The 19,973-nt window shown below is 38.8% G+C and overlaps 1 protein-coding gene across 1 annotated transcript in view; it reads left to right on the top strand.

Moving 5' to 3' along the window:
- LOC124798663 (phosphorylated adapter RNA export protein) overlaps positions 1-19,973 on the top strand; it is a 116,136-nt gene that overhangs the window by 82,535 nt on the left and 13,628 nt on the right. Inside the window, exon 5 of the mRNA XM_047262162.1 lies at positions 7,758-7,932. Within this exon, the coding sequence (XP_047118118.1) occupies positions 7,758-7,932 (175 nt within the window). The remainder of the gene's footprint in view (positions 1-7,757; positions 7,933-19,973) is intronic.

Raw genomic sequence — 19,973 nt, forward strand, 5'->3', positions numbered from 1 at the left:
TAAGAAAATAAATCATTGAATTTTTTTATGTTGTTGTCTTTCAAACAAATAAAATGTTGGCCTACCGTTTATTTATGCCTGGCATACCCACCTTTCATTAATATCTTGAATTTCCGCAAGAAATCTCAACTTTTGAATAATATTCATCATTTCATTTTTGTGTACAAAAATATTTTTAAATCAATTTATGGTTGTTTTAAATAGTATTCAAATACTGTGCTACATAGTCTGACATTATCTGAGTATTTCATTAAGGCTCAACAGTAGCCTGAAATTATAAGCTTTCTGTGGTTATTTTGTGTAATCTGTCAATCATTTTAGTGAGTGCTTCAAAGCCAGTGCCATCTGGATTCTTCCAGGTTTTCTTAATTTCATAAGTGGGAACTCGCCCTGCAACATATAATTCCTTCCTGTAACCCCATTGACCTCAGCCTTTACTAGTCCCTGTCTTCCACCTACCTATCCCCTTGTCTGCTCCCACCCCTGGCCCTACACTTGCCTTCTATCCTACTAGCATACCTGTGGAGTCCTTCACCCTTTTCTACTTCTATCCTCTTCACTTTGTTCTTACCATCCCCACTCTCTCTCAGCACAGCCTCCTTATGCTGGTCCTATATGCCCACTCTCCTGGCCCCACCACACTCCTGCATTCTCCCACAGGCAGACTGGCATCTTCTTCCCCATTACCCCCCTCTACAGTCTCCCCCCCCCCCCCCCCCAGTCCACTTCTTCTGTAACCTTACTTCCTATGTGGTGAGGTACGTTAAGATCCCAGGTATGTAACAATGTGAAAAAAGATAGTTGCTACTCACCATATAACAGAGATGCTGACTCACAGAATAGCCACGTCAAAAAGACTGTCACACAGTAAGCTTTCAGCCAACAAGACCTTTGCCAAAAAAAAAAAAAAAAAAAAAAAAAAAAAAAAAAAAAAAAAAAAAAAAAAAATTGACATAGAGCTTGTTGGCCAAAAGCTTATTGTGACAGTCTTTTTGCTGTGCTTAATTGCGACTCATCATCTCCGCTATATGGTGAATAGCAAGTATACTTTTCGTAATATTGTTACCTTCCATCCTGGATTTTCCATTGTTTGAAGATCCCAGGTATCATACACTGCAGCCATTTGCCCTGCAGTCATTCAACAAAAGATGAAATAATCTATTTACATTTGTGCAACGGTGTGAAAATATATTTTTGTTATCAGTTGTGCAGTTTTTTTGTGTGGTTATTGTCATACAAACCTTTTAAATGTGACCTAAACATCTATTGCACTGTGGACAAAATAATACAGATGGAAATTTAAATGACAGGTAGGTTTATAAGTATAACAAAATTCAGGCAAAATGAGAAACAGATATAATGAGCACAATAGTGTGGGCAAAACAATAGAGTGATGAAACAATAGAAATTAAATAAAAAATAATACATAGAATAAAGATTTCAAGTGGAGATAGAATGATAGGGAGAAAAATGACAGCAAATAAAGAAGTTGATATTATGATTAAAATTGTGTGACAAAGGAAAGGAATTAAAAACTTACATGTATATCAATTAATTGAACAAAAATGATAATCAACATCATTTAGAAAAGAATTAAAAATAAAATTTTGTGCCCCTGACAAGATTCGAACCATAACCTCCTGCATGCGAAGCTGTTATCCTATCGATTACACCATGCAACCAAACTATGTAACGCAACACTATTGAGTGTCACACAAAATTCCATTTTTTTTTCTTCATTACTCACAAATAAGGGCCCACCAGGCTGAATGACTGCAGTATGTGATACATGGGATCACAACCCATGTCACTCCGCTGGGGACCTCTCCTTGTCAGTCGCAGTCTGCCCTTTGTGCTTGGAGACAACAGTGGTCACGTGTGTGAGAGTTAAGCATGTGTGAAGGTGTGTGCATTTTATTTTGTGTACGTGTGATGAAGGGCTTAATACAACAGCTAATAATGTCTAGCAGTATTTCCCCCCCATCCTCCTGTGTGCCTGTCTGCCACTCGACACCTCTATGTGATGAATAGCAACCCGTCTTCTTCATTATCATTATAATAGCATTTATTTTACATCTGTGGCACGACATTTTAGTGATTTTGTGCCTCACTTTTCTATGGCAGCAGTTATTTTTTACATTTGCATAAATACACTACAGCTTGCAACAAAAGTTCACATTAAAAGAAATGACATGATCCACAAGAAAGGAATTCACACAATTGGCTCATTGTGCATGCAGGTTAAACCGGATACAGTTGAAGGGCTATATAGGAACAAAGATGTGACAGTAGTTATAGATGGTGATGGAAACCAGCAGAATAGTAGTTAATTTGCGTGACTGAATAAGTATACAGGGTGGACACTTAACCTTGCAACCTTGAAAACCGGGGAAAGCCTTGAATTTGTGGGGGGAAAAAAACTTGAAAATATCTTGAATTTCCACAAAAAACCTCAACTTTTTAATAATATTCATCATTTAATTTTTGTGCACAAAAATATTTTTAACTCAATTTATGGTTGTTTGGTTGTTTTAAGTAGTATTCAAATACTGTGCTACATAGTCCGACATTATCTGAGTATTTCTATCTTTATCTCAGTGTCTTCATTCATATGATTTGATGTAATTTCTTTCCCAACGTGGCTCTCTGTTCAAGAGACACGATGTTATTGGAGTGTCTGTTTGTGCGAAATCGCAGCTCGAATGACAGGCTTTATTTATCTACACTAAAATTCGCGCATTTCAATAAAATAACCCACACAAACTCATGTTAGACAGATCTGTTCCTCACAAGTAAGTTTTCTTTTGCCTGATTCTGTGTTGGAAAATCTCTTCCAGGAAACACGTGCTGTGAGCATTTTGATAATTCAAACTTAAAACTTCATACGAGTTGGTTTTGATGTTTTGTAAGTAATAATGAATGATAGTTCCTGTAGATGACTTTACATTGGCAATGTTAATTGTAAACACAATTTTGTGTTGTCTTGGTAGCCAAAAATGATGTGAGCATAACGTCGAAAACATAAGCATTCAGTGGGGAGGTGGGTTTTCTTCAGTTCTGAATTATTCATGCAGCAGCAATTTTTTAAACAGGACATGCTGCCAGACACCATGTTGCGCATGCACAGAGCTGAAATCGTGTATATGTAGTGCCTTCTCCCACTTCTGGCTGCCTGGAGTATGGCTGTTTGATGTATAAACAGTGACAGCTAACCAGCCAGAATCTGCCTAGAAAATTTTTTTGTGACACTCCCAAGCTGCCAGATTCGCGCGTGCTCATAACTGTGTGAGTTAAGAGTGGGGTGCACTTTTCAATCGTTTTGAAGCTATTGCAGTTCCCGCATTCGGCTATTTCATGTTTACACCCTGTATACTTATTCAGTCAAGCAAATTAACTACTACTCTGGTGGTTTCCATCACCACCAATCAGTTGTTTATCCACCACTATGTGCGGAAATCTTAACTTGAAATGAGACGAGAAATGTTCAAACAGTGCAAAGGCCAAACATGGGTTTTTATGTCATCGCACTAACAACGGTTTTTTAGTGCTTGAAAGTTGCTGTCTGGCAGTTGCTTAAACGAACCCATTGTTACAACTCTTCCGAGACTGGTGCTGTCTACATCTTTCTGAGATGGACGGTCACAACAGAAACCAGAAGTAATGGAGACAGATTGTGTGAATCGTCCGCGCAGTTGAAAAAGTTCATGACATTTTCAGAGTGCAGTGTTTTTTCTCCATGCCTAAATAGAGCACAACTTGATACCAGAGTACGTAGGCTAGGCGTGACACCAAATTACTAACGAATGCATTATGTTCTTGGTTCAACGCAACAATAAATATTTCAACAATGGGGAAAAGTGCTTTAGACGATACACTAACAGCCAAAAACATAAACTTTCTACAAACAAACAGAAGTCTTTGCAATGAATATATTTATGCAACACCAAGAACCTCTCTAATTTTGCGAGTTTTAAGACCATATCGGAAGCCGTTAAAGACAAATTCTTAGGTCCAATTTTTTTTTCTGTGACTGCACGTGCATTCAGAGGTTATTTACGTGATTTCCAAGGGCTCTTTTTTTGTACCACCTCTTTGATGCAGCAAGTTGTCAGACCAGACATTTTGGTAAACAAAAAAAATCCCTCACAAAGATCGACATGAAGGATAAGAAGAATGTGATCATTGCTCAGTTCTTTGCATGGGATTTTACTACACAGGATGCCCTAAAGAAAGTTAAGGACCTGACTGACATCTTGAGGCTTAAAGAAGAAATGTGTTTTTGTGCTGTTGCCATGATACAAAAGCTACTTGAAAGATCACTTACACATGCCATTTCATGTTTGGACCCTTGAGTAGCATTAAATCAAGAAATGGCTGTAAAAAGGTTGACATTGTGCCTTGAAATTCTCGCCTATGGTGAAAGGTTATCTGGCGTAAAAGCAGATGGTGTTAATTAAGAATTTTTCAATATTTGTAATGAGTCTTGTATTCAAAACAAAATGAGAATGTTCGAAAGAAGGGAAACTTGTTTGGATGAATTTTGGATGAAAGCGATTAAACTGTCACAAAAAGAATGTTATAACTTTGAAGATTTTCTCAAAATCATTTTAATATTTTCACGTAGAAATGCTGTTGTGGGCCGAGGTTTTTCAATAAATTCTGGGCATATTGTTGAGAATCAAATGAAAAAAAGTCTTATTGCTCAAAGACCTATTTATGCTGTGATCCATGATGATTGTGGTGTTGATAATTTCAAAATTAGAAAAGTTTAATTCTTTCTATGCATAATGCAAGTTCATTGTATAAAGATGATAAAAAGAAACAACTAAGTGAAACTGAAAAACAACAAGAACAAGATTTTGCCAGAAATTAAGATGTTAGAATGTAAGAAGAAGAAGAAGAAGAAAGTTGGTGGAAGCAGCCAAAATTATGGCTAAATTTGAAAAAGTAGTTCTCATCTAAATATTTTTGTTGGTCTTTGATCTTATTGTTCATAATACAATATAAATTATAAGACTTTATAGATGTTCCAAGTTATTTGTCTGTAAAACTTGTTATTTATAGAGCCAAAAGCTAATTGCCTGACGTCTGCGATCTGTTTCTTTCAACCTCTGCTTACAGTTGTCGCCACTTATCGGCAAATGGCGGAAGCAAAGTTGTACAACTTTTATTAAAACTGATAAAAAGAAAGTCACACAAGTGTGGCAAACTTGCAGTTATGTGGTTTGCAGACCATCTCTGTTTATTTTGGTGTCTTTTTAGAACTGTAAGAACAAAAAAATTAAGTGTCTTAATTAGAACAAAATAATGTTTTCGTTTAAAATGCACTTTTGAGGCTGTACTGGTAATACATTTGCTACGGGTGGGCACTCTGGGAGGCTGAATCCTACATGTCCGTCGTTCCTGAAATGTTGTTTTCCATTTTCCATTTCATCTTCTATGAATTCCAGAACTCATAACTTCCAACATTCTCCATTAGGTCAGTGTATTATTTACACACACTTGAGGCATTAAAATTCGTTGATGTGGTACTAGAGTTTTGCAGAACAAAACTTTTTTAACTACACAGATGTTTTAAAACCGTTGTTGAGAAAATATAAGTGGAAAAATCTGAAACAGGAAAAATAGCTGCCCATTTCATGAAAGTACAGTGTGTCATATGAAATGCAGTATATTTACAAATTTTGGAAATAAATTGTCAGTCATCTCTCTCTCTCTCTCTCTCTTTCTCTCTTTCTCCTTTTGTGTGTGTTGTAGGGGTGAGGATTCTGCTTTTTTGATAAATATTCAAACTGCTGTATGTCACACATTAATTGATGGCTCGCCACAGCATTTCCTCAAAAATAACCCCTGCACTGATCTGTCACTTCATAGTCTAGGCATGTAGACAAATTGAGAAAAACAGTATGTGCAACATACAATTTGCTGCGAAATATTGGTTTTGGAATCATACGACGACATAATTTTTGCTAACAAAAACAAATTTACGTTTCTGTTGCCTCAAAAAACTTAAAGGAGAAAGTTCTAGATGAAACTGAAAGTATTGTTTCATGATGAAATGCAACATTCCACAGCCATTAGTTCATGAGAAATGACTGTATTGTAGTGTGTCCAGCATTTATTGCTTCTGTCACAAACTGATTGTTTAAACCATCAGATGATCATCAGAAGTCTAGCTTAAACGAGCAGAGTTGTCTAAATGAATGCACTTCGAATACGACTGTGTCACATTATAATGAGCAGTATCCTCCAACTGTTCAAACTCAGTGTTGTACATCATAACGTAATATGGTTCAGTTTCTATGACATATATTTTAAAAATAAGTTACTTGTTGTTTCTAGCACAGTATGTTTGCTAACCTCATTTAGGTAAAAACATGTGACCTGGCAACCTGGAAAATCATTATTTTAATCTGGAAATAACTGTGAATTTGAAAATTAATAAATAATAAAAAAATACCCTGAGTATACCAGTGTAGTGGTGCCCAAGTGTGAATTCACTCAGCAATCTCACAGAGAAGTGTAGCTGACTTGAATAACAGTAAGAGCTGTCCAATTTTTTATCTGGAAGTGTCCATAAATGTAATTTTATCGTCTGTGAAAGCATCTGTTACGATCAGAACATTGGATCAGTTGTCTTGCAGAGAGTGAGAGGAAGCTCATGTCCTCTCAGGCTGAAATTGATTGGCTGTCTGGTCTCATGTGATCTGTCAGCTAGAGTTTCTGTGGTTCACTTGCTGGTAGCATCCTAGCCAGATATAAACATAGTGACTCTTCTCAATTGTTCTGATATTCAGTTGCTACATATAGTGGAGTTACAAGTGAAATGATAATATTCGATGGAGTAGAAAACAATTTAAGTAGTGAAGATAACCTTTTGCCATACTTGAGTGTTAGGCACACATAAATGTGTCTGAACTTTTGGACCCCGAGTTTCTCTGAGAGTTCCTTCTGCAGGGCTGCAGATTGACTGGGCTTCATGACGACATGATGATTACTTAATGAGGCAATAAACATAGCTGTTTAACATTAGTGATGTTTTCTTTCCTGGTAATTAAGTGGTACTTTTACCAATCAAGAAAACCAGCAGCCTTTTAAAAATGGATGGTGCAAACATTCCACTCTTTTCAAGACAGTTAGAAACATACAGGCAAAGAGGATGCCTATGGTACTGCTACCCTGCCAAGTGATGTAACAGTGTGACAAATAACAGTTCTGTCTCTGTGACAACATTTGTCATTTTCAAGAACTCCATAGCTGCTGACGGTCTGTTGGCAGATTTTCCCAAATTATTGGGGCTGCTTCAGCATTTAAGAAAGATTAGGCAAGAAATTTTCCTGTTCCTAGTAAGTAGACACTTCTGAAAATGTTTTGTCCTTGTCAGGGTGTTAGTTGTGCCTAAAACACTCATGTTTTCCTTGGGTATTTTTGAAATGTCATAGAAAACTTAACAGTCATTTGTACTGTTACAAAATTTCATGGTACTGATTTCTTGAAAGTTGACAGAAATGTTAAACCACACAGCAGGCCAAATTTGAGTCACTGTCACCAGTTCCTGAATATTTAATTTTCAAATCTAAATCTAACTACACAATGTTTTCTGCTTCCCTAACTACGTGGATTCAGAGACCCACATGTCATTGACAAAACAAACACTTATGTAAATTGGCATTCAGCAATTTAAATGGGGAATATTATTATTATTATTATTATTATTATTATTATTATTATTAATGGTATCATAAAAACAATTTCAGAATGGTCAGAGGAGGAGAACACCTGGTGGAAGTTACTTGTTCTTACTGAAAATGGACAATGGTGTACCACAGGAGAAGAAACAAAAAATTCTCATGGATAATGGTAAAGATCCTTGGAAGAAGCTTAAGAAGATTCGGAAGAAACGGAAGTTTATTAAGAAGACCTTGTCATCAGGTATGTTGTAAATAAATATATTCAGATAGATAATATCAGATATTTTCTGGTTTCATGTGATGAAAATCATGAGATAGCAGTATGAAAATATTCAAATGAAACCAAAATGGCCAGTGCAATGTCTATTTCTTCAGTTAGATAACAATATATAAAGTATATAACTGGTTGCATAAGTTCAACATAAAAACTTTGGCCAGATTTCGATACTACTAAGGGTAGCTTCTTCATAAGGAAGTCACCGTAACATCAAAATTGTAAACATATATGATGAGCTCATCATCAATTTTAATGTTGTGTAACATATGCGACTTCCTTCTGAAGCAGATACCCTTAGTGATATTGAAACCTGTTCAAGGTTTTTACATTAAACTTTTGCAACCAGTTGGCTGTACACTTTGTACAGGGTGAGTCAATAGTCACAGTACACCAGGCTATGTCAAAAACCTTGCAGGAATGGGGAAACGTGAATATTCCTGTGAGGTATGGGTGAGGTGATCGGTCTTTTATGGTACATACCAGCTATGGCCACCATCTTGAAATTAGCCATCTTCAGTGGTTTTTTTTATATTTTTTAATTAATTAATTTATTTTTTAGTGGAAATGGGGTCGTGTGACATATCAGATAACATCAGCATTTCCTGACAAGTTCATTCCCGTAAACAAATTCAAAGTAGCAGTTATGGTTCAAAAGTTACAACACATTTTGGTTGGAATTACAGGCTGGACTGTTCTCAATTAAACGATGGTCATTTTGTGTGTTCAACATTGTGTCGGTCAACGCGCATTTGAAAGTGCTGATTTTGGTTGGAATTACAGGCTGGACTGTTCTCAATTAAATGACGGTCATTTTGTGTGTTCAGCATTGTGTCGGTCAACGCACGTTTGAAAGTGCTGAATCCAATCATCATGCGCAAGCAGAAGGATTTCCGCAAAAATGCCGGCACACACTTCTTCAGTGTTTGCTCACACAGAACCACGTCGGCTAATCCAATGATCTGGAAATTGACCATCTGACCGCTGACGAACAACTGCTCCCTAGTGTGGTGGAGCCCCATCCTGTTGGAAGTGAGAGGGAAAGCTCCCATCTTCATTAGAAGTAAGGGAAACACCTCTTGTTGCAACATTTCCAGGGAGTGTTGAGCATTTAGGTTCTTGTGAATGAAAATGGGTCCAATTACCCAAGTACCCCACATTCCACACCATAAACTTTACATTGCCATCTACCTTGGAAGATTTCCATCCAGGGTGGAGTCTTGTCACTCCTGTATCTGTGGTTGTGACAATGGACTTCTCTACCATCAAAAAAGTTTGCCTCATCACTGAACAAGATGCTTTGCACAAAACAGGGATCTTGTTGAACTTGCTTTAGGGCCCATGTGAAAACTGTGTACGTCTGCCTGGGTCATCCTCCAGTAGGTGCTAGAGTTGCTGAATCTTGAATGTATGCCATTGATAAGCATGAATGATTCGTACGCTCAGTGACTGGCTGATTCCACATTCTACTGACAAACGTCATGTGCGGTGGTTGCGGTGTGGCCTCTTCATAAAGGTTCCAAAACCATTGTTGAGGTTGTCTTGTCAGTAGCACTTTTTGGATAGCCAATCTGTGCCTTGCCAGCCACAGTCCCAGTTTCTCAGAATTTGGAAATTGAGCACCTGACAATGTTGTGTGAAATTGCAGGTCTTTCTGGGTGCTGATTGGTTAAATCTGCTGCTGTGACAAGGAACCTCTTTTCTCCAGTCATCAAAATGAGCTCAGTTCTCTGCTCCTTGGTCAAAGCCATTTTCAGTTACCTGCAACAAAACAAATGTTGTATCTTTGGAACCATAACTGCTACTTTGAATGTGTTTACAGGAATGAAATTGTCAGAAAATGCTTCTGTACTTTTATGTATCACACCAGGATGTATGTGACCCGGGAGATCTGGGAAAACCACAGGAATTTTTTCATCCTGGAGAAAACCGGGAAAAACTCGGGAATTTTTCATTGTTTTAGTTTCCAGTTAAATTTTTGTAACATTGACTGGTAGGAACCAATGCTCTAACAAAGGATATTACTGTATCTCGCTAGTGCAGAATAATAGTGCAGCAATAAAACATGAAAGAGAGAGGGGGGGGGGGGGGCAAACGTGTCAGCGGCTTTAGGAAGACTATGCAATGCTTCATAACAACAAATTGCCTCCGATGAGCGTGACGTCACAACTGTTTGCATTAGATTTGTTTGAGCAGTTGTGAGCGAGCGCATGCACAGTTGAGTCGTGTATGAGTAGTACCTTCTCCCGCTTCTAGCTAAAGAAGTGTGGCAGTTAGCTGTATAAGCAATAGGGGCAAGCACCCAGATGCTACCCGGAAAAAAAAATTTTACTGGTGCGCCTAAGCTGTCAGATTATATATAAAAACAAAGATGAGGTGACTTACCGAACGAAAGCGCTGGCAGATCGATAGACACACAAACAAACACAAACATACATACAAAATTCAAGCTTTCGCAACAAACTGTTGCCTCATCAGGAAAGAGGGAAAGAGAGGGGAAGACGAAAGGAAGTGGGTTTTAAGGGAGAGGGTAAGGAGTCATTCCAATCCCGGGAGCGGAAAGACTTACCATTGGGGGAAAAAAGGACAGGTATACACTCGCACACACGCACATATCCATCCACACATACAGACACAAGCAGACATATTTAATATGTATACACTCGCACACACGCACATATCCATCCACACATACAGACACAAGCAGACATATTTAATATGTCTGCTTGTGTCTGTATGTGTGGACGGATATGTGCGTGTGTGCGAGTGTATACCTGTCCTTTTTTCCCCCAATGGTAAGTCTTTCCGCTCCCGGGATTGGAATGACTCCTTACCCTCTCCCTTAAAACCCACTTCCTTTCGTCTTCCCCTCTCCTTCCCTCTTTCCTGATGAGGCAACAGTTTGTTGCAAAAGCTTGAATTTTGTGTGTATGTTTGTGTTTGTTTGTGTGTCTATCGACCTGCCAGCGCTTTCGTTCGGTAAGTCACCTCATCTTTGTTTTTATATATAATTTTTCCCACGTGGAATGTTTCCTTCTATTATATTAAGCTGTCAGATTCACGCATATGCAACAGGCCTGGATATAGGGGTCGAGGGACAAACCAGGATATCTGCCCCGGGCGGCAATTTCAGTTGGGTGGGTGGGGGAGACCTTGTTTCTCAAAGTGCCTAGCATCCAGCGCACGTCGGTCTATCGATTATTCATATGATTTTGAAACACATCCCTGTTGAATAACAGGTAAGAAAGATTATTTATTATCTTCTCAGTGTAACGAAGAAAATGAAATTTTGGCAGAAATTTTTTTTTGCCAGAACGCTACACTGGTAAGGGCCAGTTGTGCAGTCTCCGGCTAGAAGCCGCTAAAGTTCTATTCTGGGAGTAGCACGGTAAACATGCTGTACCAACACGGTAATAACGCCTAACCGGAGAATAAACGTGGGGGAACTACACCAGTGATTTTGGCAGGGTTAGTCAAGTTAACCGGAGAATAAGTTTTAGCCCTGGCAAGAACAGGTAGAGAATTAGTGATGACAAGATTGTTTGTTAGCACGAGAAAGGAGAAGAAATGGGGACATCACACAAATTATGGAAGAATATGACAATTCCAAATTTATATTAAAAAATTGTACTACTACTTTTCGATCTCATGCTTCAGAAGTCAGAGTGTATGAATGAAATGTGAAACTATTTCCTAACATGAAACTTTTTGCTTGTAGTAGGCCCAATAGGCATTTGATATTGGTACTTGGTGATTATATTCTGTCGTGTTATGAAAATGACCATTTGTGCCAAAACAGTGGCGGTGAGTGCTACAATTGCTGCAATATTAGACAGACCTATTTCTACATTTACATCTACATACATACTCCGCAATCCACCATACGGTGCATGGCAGAGGGTATCTCATATGACAACTAGCATCTTCTCTCCCTGTTCCACTCCCAAACAGAACGAGGGAAAAATGACTGCCTATATGCCTCTGTACGAGCCCTAATCTCTCTTATCTTATCTTTGTGGTCTTTCTGCGAAATGTAAGTTGCGGCAGTAAAATTGTACTGCAGTCAGCCTCAAATGCTGGTTCTCTAAATTTCTTCAGTAGCGATTCATGAAAGGAACACCTCCTTTCCTCTAGAGACTCCCACCCGAGTTCCTGAAGCATTTCCGTAACACTTGAGTGATGATCAAACCTACCATTAACAAATCTAGCTGCCCGCCTCTGAATTGCTTCTATGTCCTCCCTCAATCCGACCTGATAGGGATCCCAAATGCTCGAGCAGTACTCAAGAATAGGTCGTATTAGTGTTTTATAAGTGGTCTCCTCTACAGATGATCCACATCTTCCCAAAATTCTACCAATGAACCGAAGACGACTATCCACCTTCCCCACAACTGCCATTACATGCTTGTCCCACTTCATATCGCTCTGCAATGTTACGCCCAAATATTTAATCGACGTGACTGTGTCAAGCACTACACTACTAATGGAGTATTCAAACATTACAGGATTCTTTCTCCTATTCATCTGCATTAATTTACATTTATCTATATTTAGAGTTAGCTGCCATTCTTTACACCAATCACAAATCCTGTCCAAGTCATCTTGTATCCTCCTACAGTCACTCAACGACGATACCTTCCCGTACACCACAGCATCATCAGCAAACAGCCGCACATTGCTGTCCACCCAATCCAAAAGATCATTTATGTAGATAGAAAACAACAGCTGACCTACCACACTTCCCTGGGGCACTCCAGATGATACCCTCACCTCCGATGAACACTCGCCATTGAGGACAACGTACTGGGTTCTATTACTTAAGAAGTCTTCGAGCCAATCACATACTTGGGAACCAATCCCATATGCTCACACCTTAGTTAGGAGTCTGCAGTGGGGCACCGAGTCAAACGCTTCCCGGAAGTCAAGGAATATTGCATCCGTCTGATAACCCTTCATCCATGGTTCGCAAGATATCATGTGGAAAAAGGGCGAGTTGCGTTTCTCAGGAGCGATGCTTTCTAAAGCCGTGCTGATGCATGGACAGCAACTTCTCTGTTTCAAGGAAATTCATTATATTCGAACTGAGAATATGTTGAAGAATCCTGCAACAAACCAATGTTAAGGATATTGGTCTGTAATTTTGAGGATCCGTCCTTCTACCCTTCTTATATACAGGTGTCACCTGCGCTTTTTTCTGCTCGCTCGGGACTTTACGTTGGGCAAGAGATTCGCGATAAATACAAGCTAAGTACGTAGCCAATGCAGTAGAATACTCTCTGTAAAACCAAATTGGAATCCCATCAGGACCTGGCGATTTATTTATTTTCATCCCATTCAGCTGCTTCACAACCCCAGGGATGTCTATCACTATGTCCTCCATATGGGAATCTGTATGAGACTAAAACAGTGGTATGTTTGTATGATCCTCCTGCGTGAAAGATTTCTCAAATGCTAAATTTAAAATTTCAGGTTTCGTTTTGCTGTCTTCCTTTGCCAGGCCAGACTGATCAGTGAGCGACTGGATGGAAGCCTTCGACCCCCTTACCGATTTTACGTAAGACCAGAATTTCCTTGGGTTTCAGCAAGATCTTTTGCTAAGGTATGACGGCAGTAGTGGTTGAATGCTTCGTGCATCGCTCTTTTTACAGCAGCACGAATCCCTACTAACTTTTGCCTGTCCTCATTCTTCCGATCTTTCTTGTACCGCGAGTGCAACTGTCTTTGCTTCCTGAGCATTCTCCGAATTGCGCTGTTAAACCACGGTCCGTAACCCATTTTTTCGGCACATACTTGTCCAATGTGTGATTTACAATGTGTTTAAAATTTGCCCATAGTTCTTCCACATCCATCGTACCGGAAGTAAATGAAGTCGATTCATTTGCTAAGTTGGATGCTAACAGCTGCTTATCTGCTCTTTCTAGTAAGAATACTCTCCTGGCCTTCTTGACCGACTTTTTAACTTTCGTAACTTTAATAACCGTGGTCGTAATGGAAACATCATGATCACTAATCCCTGTCTCAACACTGACACTGTCGATGAGGTCTGGTCTGTTCGTGGCTACTAGATCTAAAATATTTCCATTATGCGTTGGCTGTCGATTTAGCTGCTCAAGACAGTTTTCAGATAATGTGTTCAAAAGTAATTCACACGACGGCTTGTCTGTACCACCTGTAATGAATCCATAGACATCCCAGTCTATACTAGGTAGGCTGTTGTCCCATCCGACTAATGTAGCATGATCTGGGTTCTTCTGCGATACAGAATGCAGACTCCCTTTGAATGATTCTAGAACTGTCACGGTGGAACCTGGTGGTCTGTAATAACACTCAACAATTAACTTTTTTCCCCTAGTCCTGTTAAACATGTCCAGATAACTTCACAATCACACTCTACTTCGACCTCAGTAGACACAATATTTTTGTCAACTGCAATGAAGACATCACCTCCTACGGTGTCTAATCTGTCTTTCCGATACACATTCCAACCCTCACTAAATATTTCAGAACTTCCTATCTCAGGGTTCAGTCAGGTCTCAGTCCCGAGAATATTTAGCGCGCCACGCGCTTCCTGGAGGCCAGTAAATTCAGGAACTTTATTCCGAACACTCTGAAAATTGACTGCTAATATCTTGATAGCTGAAGAAGACATCACAGCGTACACAAACTTCCAAAAAATTGTGTAAGTAGAATAGTATTTTTAAATCAGAGTATTTGGACACAAATAATAATGAGTGGTTATATGTAGCTCCAAAATAGGAAGTTCTGACAAACATTATGCGGCAAGCAGGCTCCGGTGGGCGTATTGTTGAAAGGAATTGCAAGCGGCTGAGTCAGCGGACGCAGCAAGCGACACCTGGGGTATTTCAAGCGACGCCCCAGACCCTCCGCTGTCACTGCACCTCGAGACAGCAGCCTGAATGCGGCTGACCGTGGCCAACAGCACGCTCAGCTGCTCACGAACCGCAGCCAGTTCCTCCTGCACCCGCACACAGCACGCACACACCCTATCCATCCTACCGCTAATATCTTAACGACTCCGTGAATTTATACTCTACGGCTATCAATAAGCAGTATTATTCCTCTCAAATACGAGAATACGCAAGGATTTTATGTAATTAAATATGCAAGCGCACAAACACTCGGAAAGAAATTAAGACTCAAACTACAAAACAAATATGAAAGCTAAATAAGCTAAATATGCGACTCGCTACTGCACTGCTGCTGCACTGATACTTCACCAGCGTGTTATCTAGCAGAAAGTGACAAAATACACGTAATCAGATCGAGAAAGCACATCAGTCTTGGGTAGTATTCATAGGTATTAATAGCTTTTTCAGTATTAGCCAACGACATTTGGTTTTTTTATGTAGCAAAAACTTTAACTAACTTTGATGAGCTAATGGATTCTTTCTCAAAAGGAAAGCACTCCATGTAAAGCTGTACTAAGGTTAGTGAGAAAATCGTGTAAAGCTGTACCAAGGTTAGTGAGAAAATCAATGTTAGGATATAAGATTGAAGAAATATGTACTGTCTTGCTTGTCTATTGTCTTTACTGGTTTTATGTATCCTATATTTAATTTTATTTCACACAAAACATCAAGTTATTAGCTAACAGGCAATTAAGAGTGCAAATTTTCTGAAGAGTTCCTGCTCTCTCGGTTACAAATAATCCCATCCAGTATTTATTGTGAGTTTTTTTAAACAGGGGCAGATTGTCAGACCGGCCAACTGGGAGCAGGAGAGGCACCACAGGACATTTTAATTTCCACTGTCCTGAATACAGTTTGATGGCACCCATTAGAAAATGTTACACGTTTGAGTTCCACAGAGCGAAATACAGTGACGTGCGATAGAAGAATGCTGTTTGAAGAGGCGTGGCACTGCACTTTGGCACATTTAAGACCAAACATTTCCTCAAACGCATATGTTTTACGTATCAAACTCTTCAGAAAGATGTGCGCTACAAAATAGACATATTTTTGAAAAGTCAATTTTTAAAATTTTTGGCGTCCTACCTCAAACGCTCTAGGGAGGAGGGGCACCACTATCTAATATTGCCCTGGTTCGGAAATACCGTAGATCCGTGGCTGATTCACAGAGCAGTATTAAGTTGTAATGGGGAGGTGGGTAGTCTCATGTGACCCGTGTTTACGTTTAGTGAGTTTGCTGTTTCCTTTTCGTTTATTGCTCAAATGAAAACAAAATGGATTTCTGTTGCCGGGAGCTATCAAGTCAATTAAAATACATTTACGTAATTACAGAAGGCTAAAATACGTTATTAGTTTCAGATTTTATTTTATGTTCCCTTTCTGACTGTCAAGCATTAATCGCCTTGCAGAACAATGAAGTTATTTTTGTCAATTTGCTAAAGAAATTTGGCTTTAATTAATCTTTTCTGATGAGCCAGCCAATTTATTTGAAACGGAGCGTTCAGTACCACACTATTGGCCAGTTTCAACTGTTCGCTGCATTTCAAGTGCACGTTTTCATTTTCTACCCCATACAGCATTATGCCATAGTAAACAACCAAACACGAGATAACACAGTACTGGTGCTCCAAGAAAATTTACATTGGAATCTGGACATACGAATGTGCACTTTCAGCTGAATTATGCATTTTAGTATGGTGCACGAAATTCCTGTGCTCTTCTTTTATGGCATTATGTAAGATATTTTAATATTTTACACAACAAACATACGGGCTGCCTGCCTAGCTGCGCAAGCGCGGTGACGCTTGTTATCTGGCGCTCTCTGGCGACTGCTGAAAGGAACCTATTTCTAACAGGTCGAGGGAAAATATTGCGAATGGTGGTTTGAAAACACTTACTTTGAAAGTAAATTTACTTTTACGCAAGATGAACTATGTGTGAGAATGTACGATGAATTTCTTAAATTACAGAGCGTTTGACACTCGTTTAAAAATCAGCTCTTTGAGTACGATAATTTAGAATAATTTCGAGCCCAAAAGATCTGAAATTTATGTTGTTCTTAAAATTTTTACTGGCACTTTAGTGTGGTGTGTCTTAAAGTGTAACACTAGCAAAAAGGGGCAACATTATATGTGAAAGCTTCTCTTTTCTTGCTGCAACACAACGTATATTAATTTAAACCATTAATTTTTCCTATTTGTGTGTTCGCGCTACTTAACAGTGATGTTGCTATTGGCTGACTACGTCACGTGTCCTATGTTCTGAATATCTGCTGTTATCGGCTGGCAAGATCACGTGACGTGAGCTATGACTAGCTTACAAAAGCGCATTGCAATCTTGATTTCAATGCTTCGGAAAGTAACAAGCGGTGTTTGGTGGTATTCGAATTTATGCTTTCGTAATACAAAAATACAGTGTACATGTTGCTGCATGTCAGACATCTTCCCAAAACGAGTTTGGTTACCTGAGTTTCTTTTGCTAAAGTGCTGGGAAATTCAATGCGGTGTATAAAACCATAATCATTCAAAAGACTGATAACTTTTACAGTTCCGACGAAAAGTATACCCTCACTTAACATGGAAAAAGTGTATTTTCACCTGGGAGGAAGTGTACTTTTAACCGGGAATTTCTCTTTTTTTTCCGTCCACGTATACACCCTGCAAACGAGCCCCTTTCCATTTAAAAAATTGACTTAGATTCTAGATAACCTGTTTCGAGATGGTGCCCATGTCCAGTACATACCATAAAAGGTAGATCACCTCACCCATAGCTTACTGTAATATCAGATTACTCCATTTCTTCAGGGTTTTTGACATAGCAGGGCATACTGTGACTCTTGACTTGCCGTGTGTATGAACATTTATTTACAGTTGCTGCTGTCAGCCGTGTTTAAAATTGTCTTCAGTTAGGCTTTAACGTGCGATTTTTTTTGTGCCAGTAATAGTTGCACAATTATTTGAAATGAGGAATTATTGTTTAATTGAGAGATGTGGGGTGTCTCATTTTTAGAAATAGTTTCGAACTCAACATTTTTCAATCAACAGCATCTAGGTAGTATGAGGAGTGCATCTTCAGGGTAACACCTGCCACAGTGGATAACACAGTGATGATTAATTTTATTGACCTAGAGAGGAACTACTACTTCTTTCTTCTTCTACTACTCCTTCTTCTTCTTCTCCTCCTCCTCCTCCTTTTATTTTTATTTTTTTAACTCGATAGTTCTGGCATCTCTGAACAGCTATGTAAAACAAAGCATTTTACAGCCAGACAAATTGTGATTTGATAAATACAGTTTTAAAGGATTTGCTTTAAAAGCAAGAACTTTTGAAGGTAATAACACATCTATAAATCTCTGTTGGTATCACATTATTTTCATATAGTCTGATATGTAATATTTGGGAATCTCATGACTTTAATTTAGGAATATCTGTAATGCAAGCAACAATACTGAATCGGAATGGTGCCAAAACAATTCTGTGTTAAAAGGTTTATAATCTCTAACAGGTGCAGAGGTAAGTAGGGCCACTTCTGATTAAATAAAACTATTGAAATTTTGGTGCACCAATAGTGGTTGAGGTGCATCCAAGCCCTGGAAAATCCTTGATGTTAGAGGGATCCCACCACATGCTGTGATGTTAACAAACAAGGGCAAACCATGCAAGTTTACAAGGTGAGGTCCCCAGGGGTGAGATCATCTTTTTGCTACCACCTATATGGTGATGTAAGTTACAGTCCCAAGTATCTTACATTGCAATATTTACCCTGGTGATCGGTGAGTTGATGTGTATAATATTTCATATTTTATCCATTGCTGCATCATTTTAATCATTATATTAACTTTATTTGCCCATCCCCCCCCCCCCCTCTCTTCCTCTCTCTCTCTCTCTCTGTCAGATCCCTTAATCGGGCAGGTAGATTAGAAAATTTAAAAAGGGAAATGGATAGGTTAAAGTTAGATATAGTGGGAATTAGCGAAGTTCGATGGCAGGAGGAACAAGACTTTTGGTCAGGTGAATACAGGGTTATAAATATAAAATCAAATAGGGGTAATGCAGGAGTAGGTTTAATAATGAATAGGAAAATAGGAATGCGGGTAAGCTACTACAAACAGTATAGTGAACGTCTTATTGTGGCCAAGATAGACACGAAGCCCACGCCTACTACAGTAGTACAAGTTTATATGCCAACAAGCTCTGCAGATGACAAAGAAATTGAAGAAATGTATGATGAGAGAAAATAAATTTTTCAAATAGTGAAGGGAGATGAAAATATTAGTCATGGGTGACTGGAATTCGATAGTAGGAAAAGGAAGAGAAGGAAACGTAGTAGGTGAATATGCATTGGGTGTAAGAAATGAAAGAGGAAGTTGCCTGGTAGAATTTTGCACAAAGCATAACTTAATCATAGCTATCACTTGGTTCAAGAACCATAAAAGAAGGTTGTATACATGGAAGAAGCCTGGAGATTCTACAGGTTTCAGATAGATTATATAATAGTAAGACAGAGATTTAGGAACCAGGTTTTAAATTGTAAGACATTTCCAGGACCGGATGTGGTCTCTGACCACAATCTATTGGTTATGAACTGTAGATTAAAAGTGAAGAAACTGCAAAAAGGTGGCAATTTAAGGAGATGGGACCTGGATAAACTGACTAACCCAGAGATTGTACAGAGTTTCAGGGAGAGCATAAGGGAACAATTGACAAGAATGGGGGAAAGAAATACAGTAGAAGAAGAATGGGTAGCTTTGAGGGATGAAGTGTTAGTGAAGGAGGCAGAGGATCAAGTAAGTAAAAAGATTAGGGCTAGTAGAAATCCGGAGAGCTGCATCAAACCAGTCTCAGGACTGAAGACCACTACAACAGCAACATCACAGTCATTATGTCTATTATTCATTTTGCTTGAATTTTATCTTGTTTGTAAAACTTTTTGTTCAAATCTTCAACTCCATTATTTTGTCTATGTTGTTACAAAAGTTACATTTTAAATGTACTTGGATTCGTTATCCGCATTTTCGCTTGTGTGCAATTTCAGTTTTAAGTCCAATCCTGCTGTCTGTTAATATTGCATGGGAGCAGT

The sequence above is a fragment of the Schistocerca piceifrons genome, chromosome 5 (genome assembly GCF_021461385.2).
Source record: "Schistocerca piceifrons isolate TAMUIC-IGC-003096 chromosome 5, iqSchPice1.1, whole genome shotgun sequence".
Taxonomy (NCBI): domain Eukaryota; kingdom Metazoa; phylum Arthropoda; class Insecta; order Orthoptera; family Acrididae; genus Schistocerca; species Schistocerca piceifrons.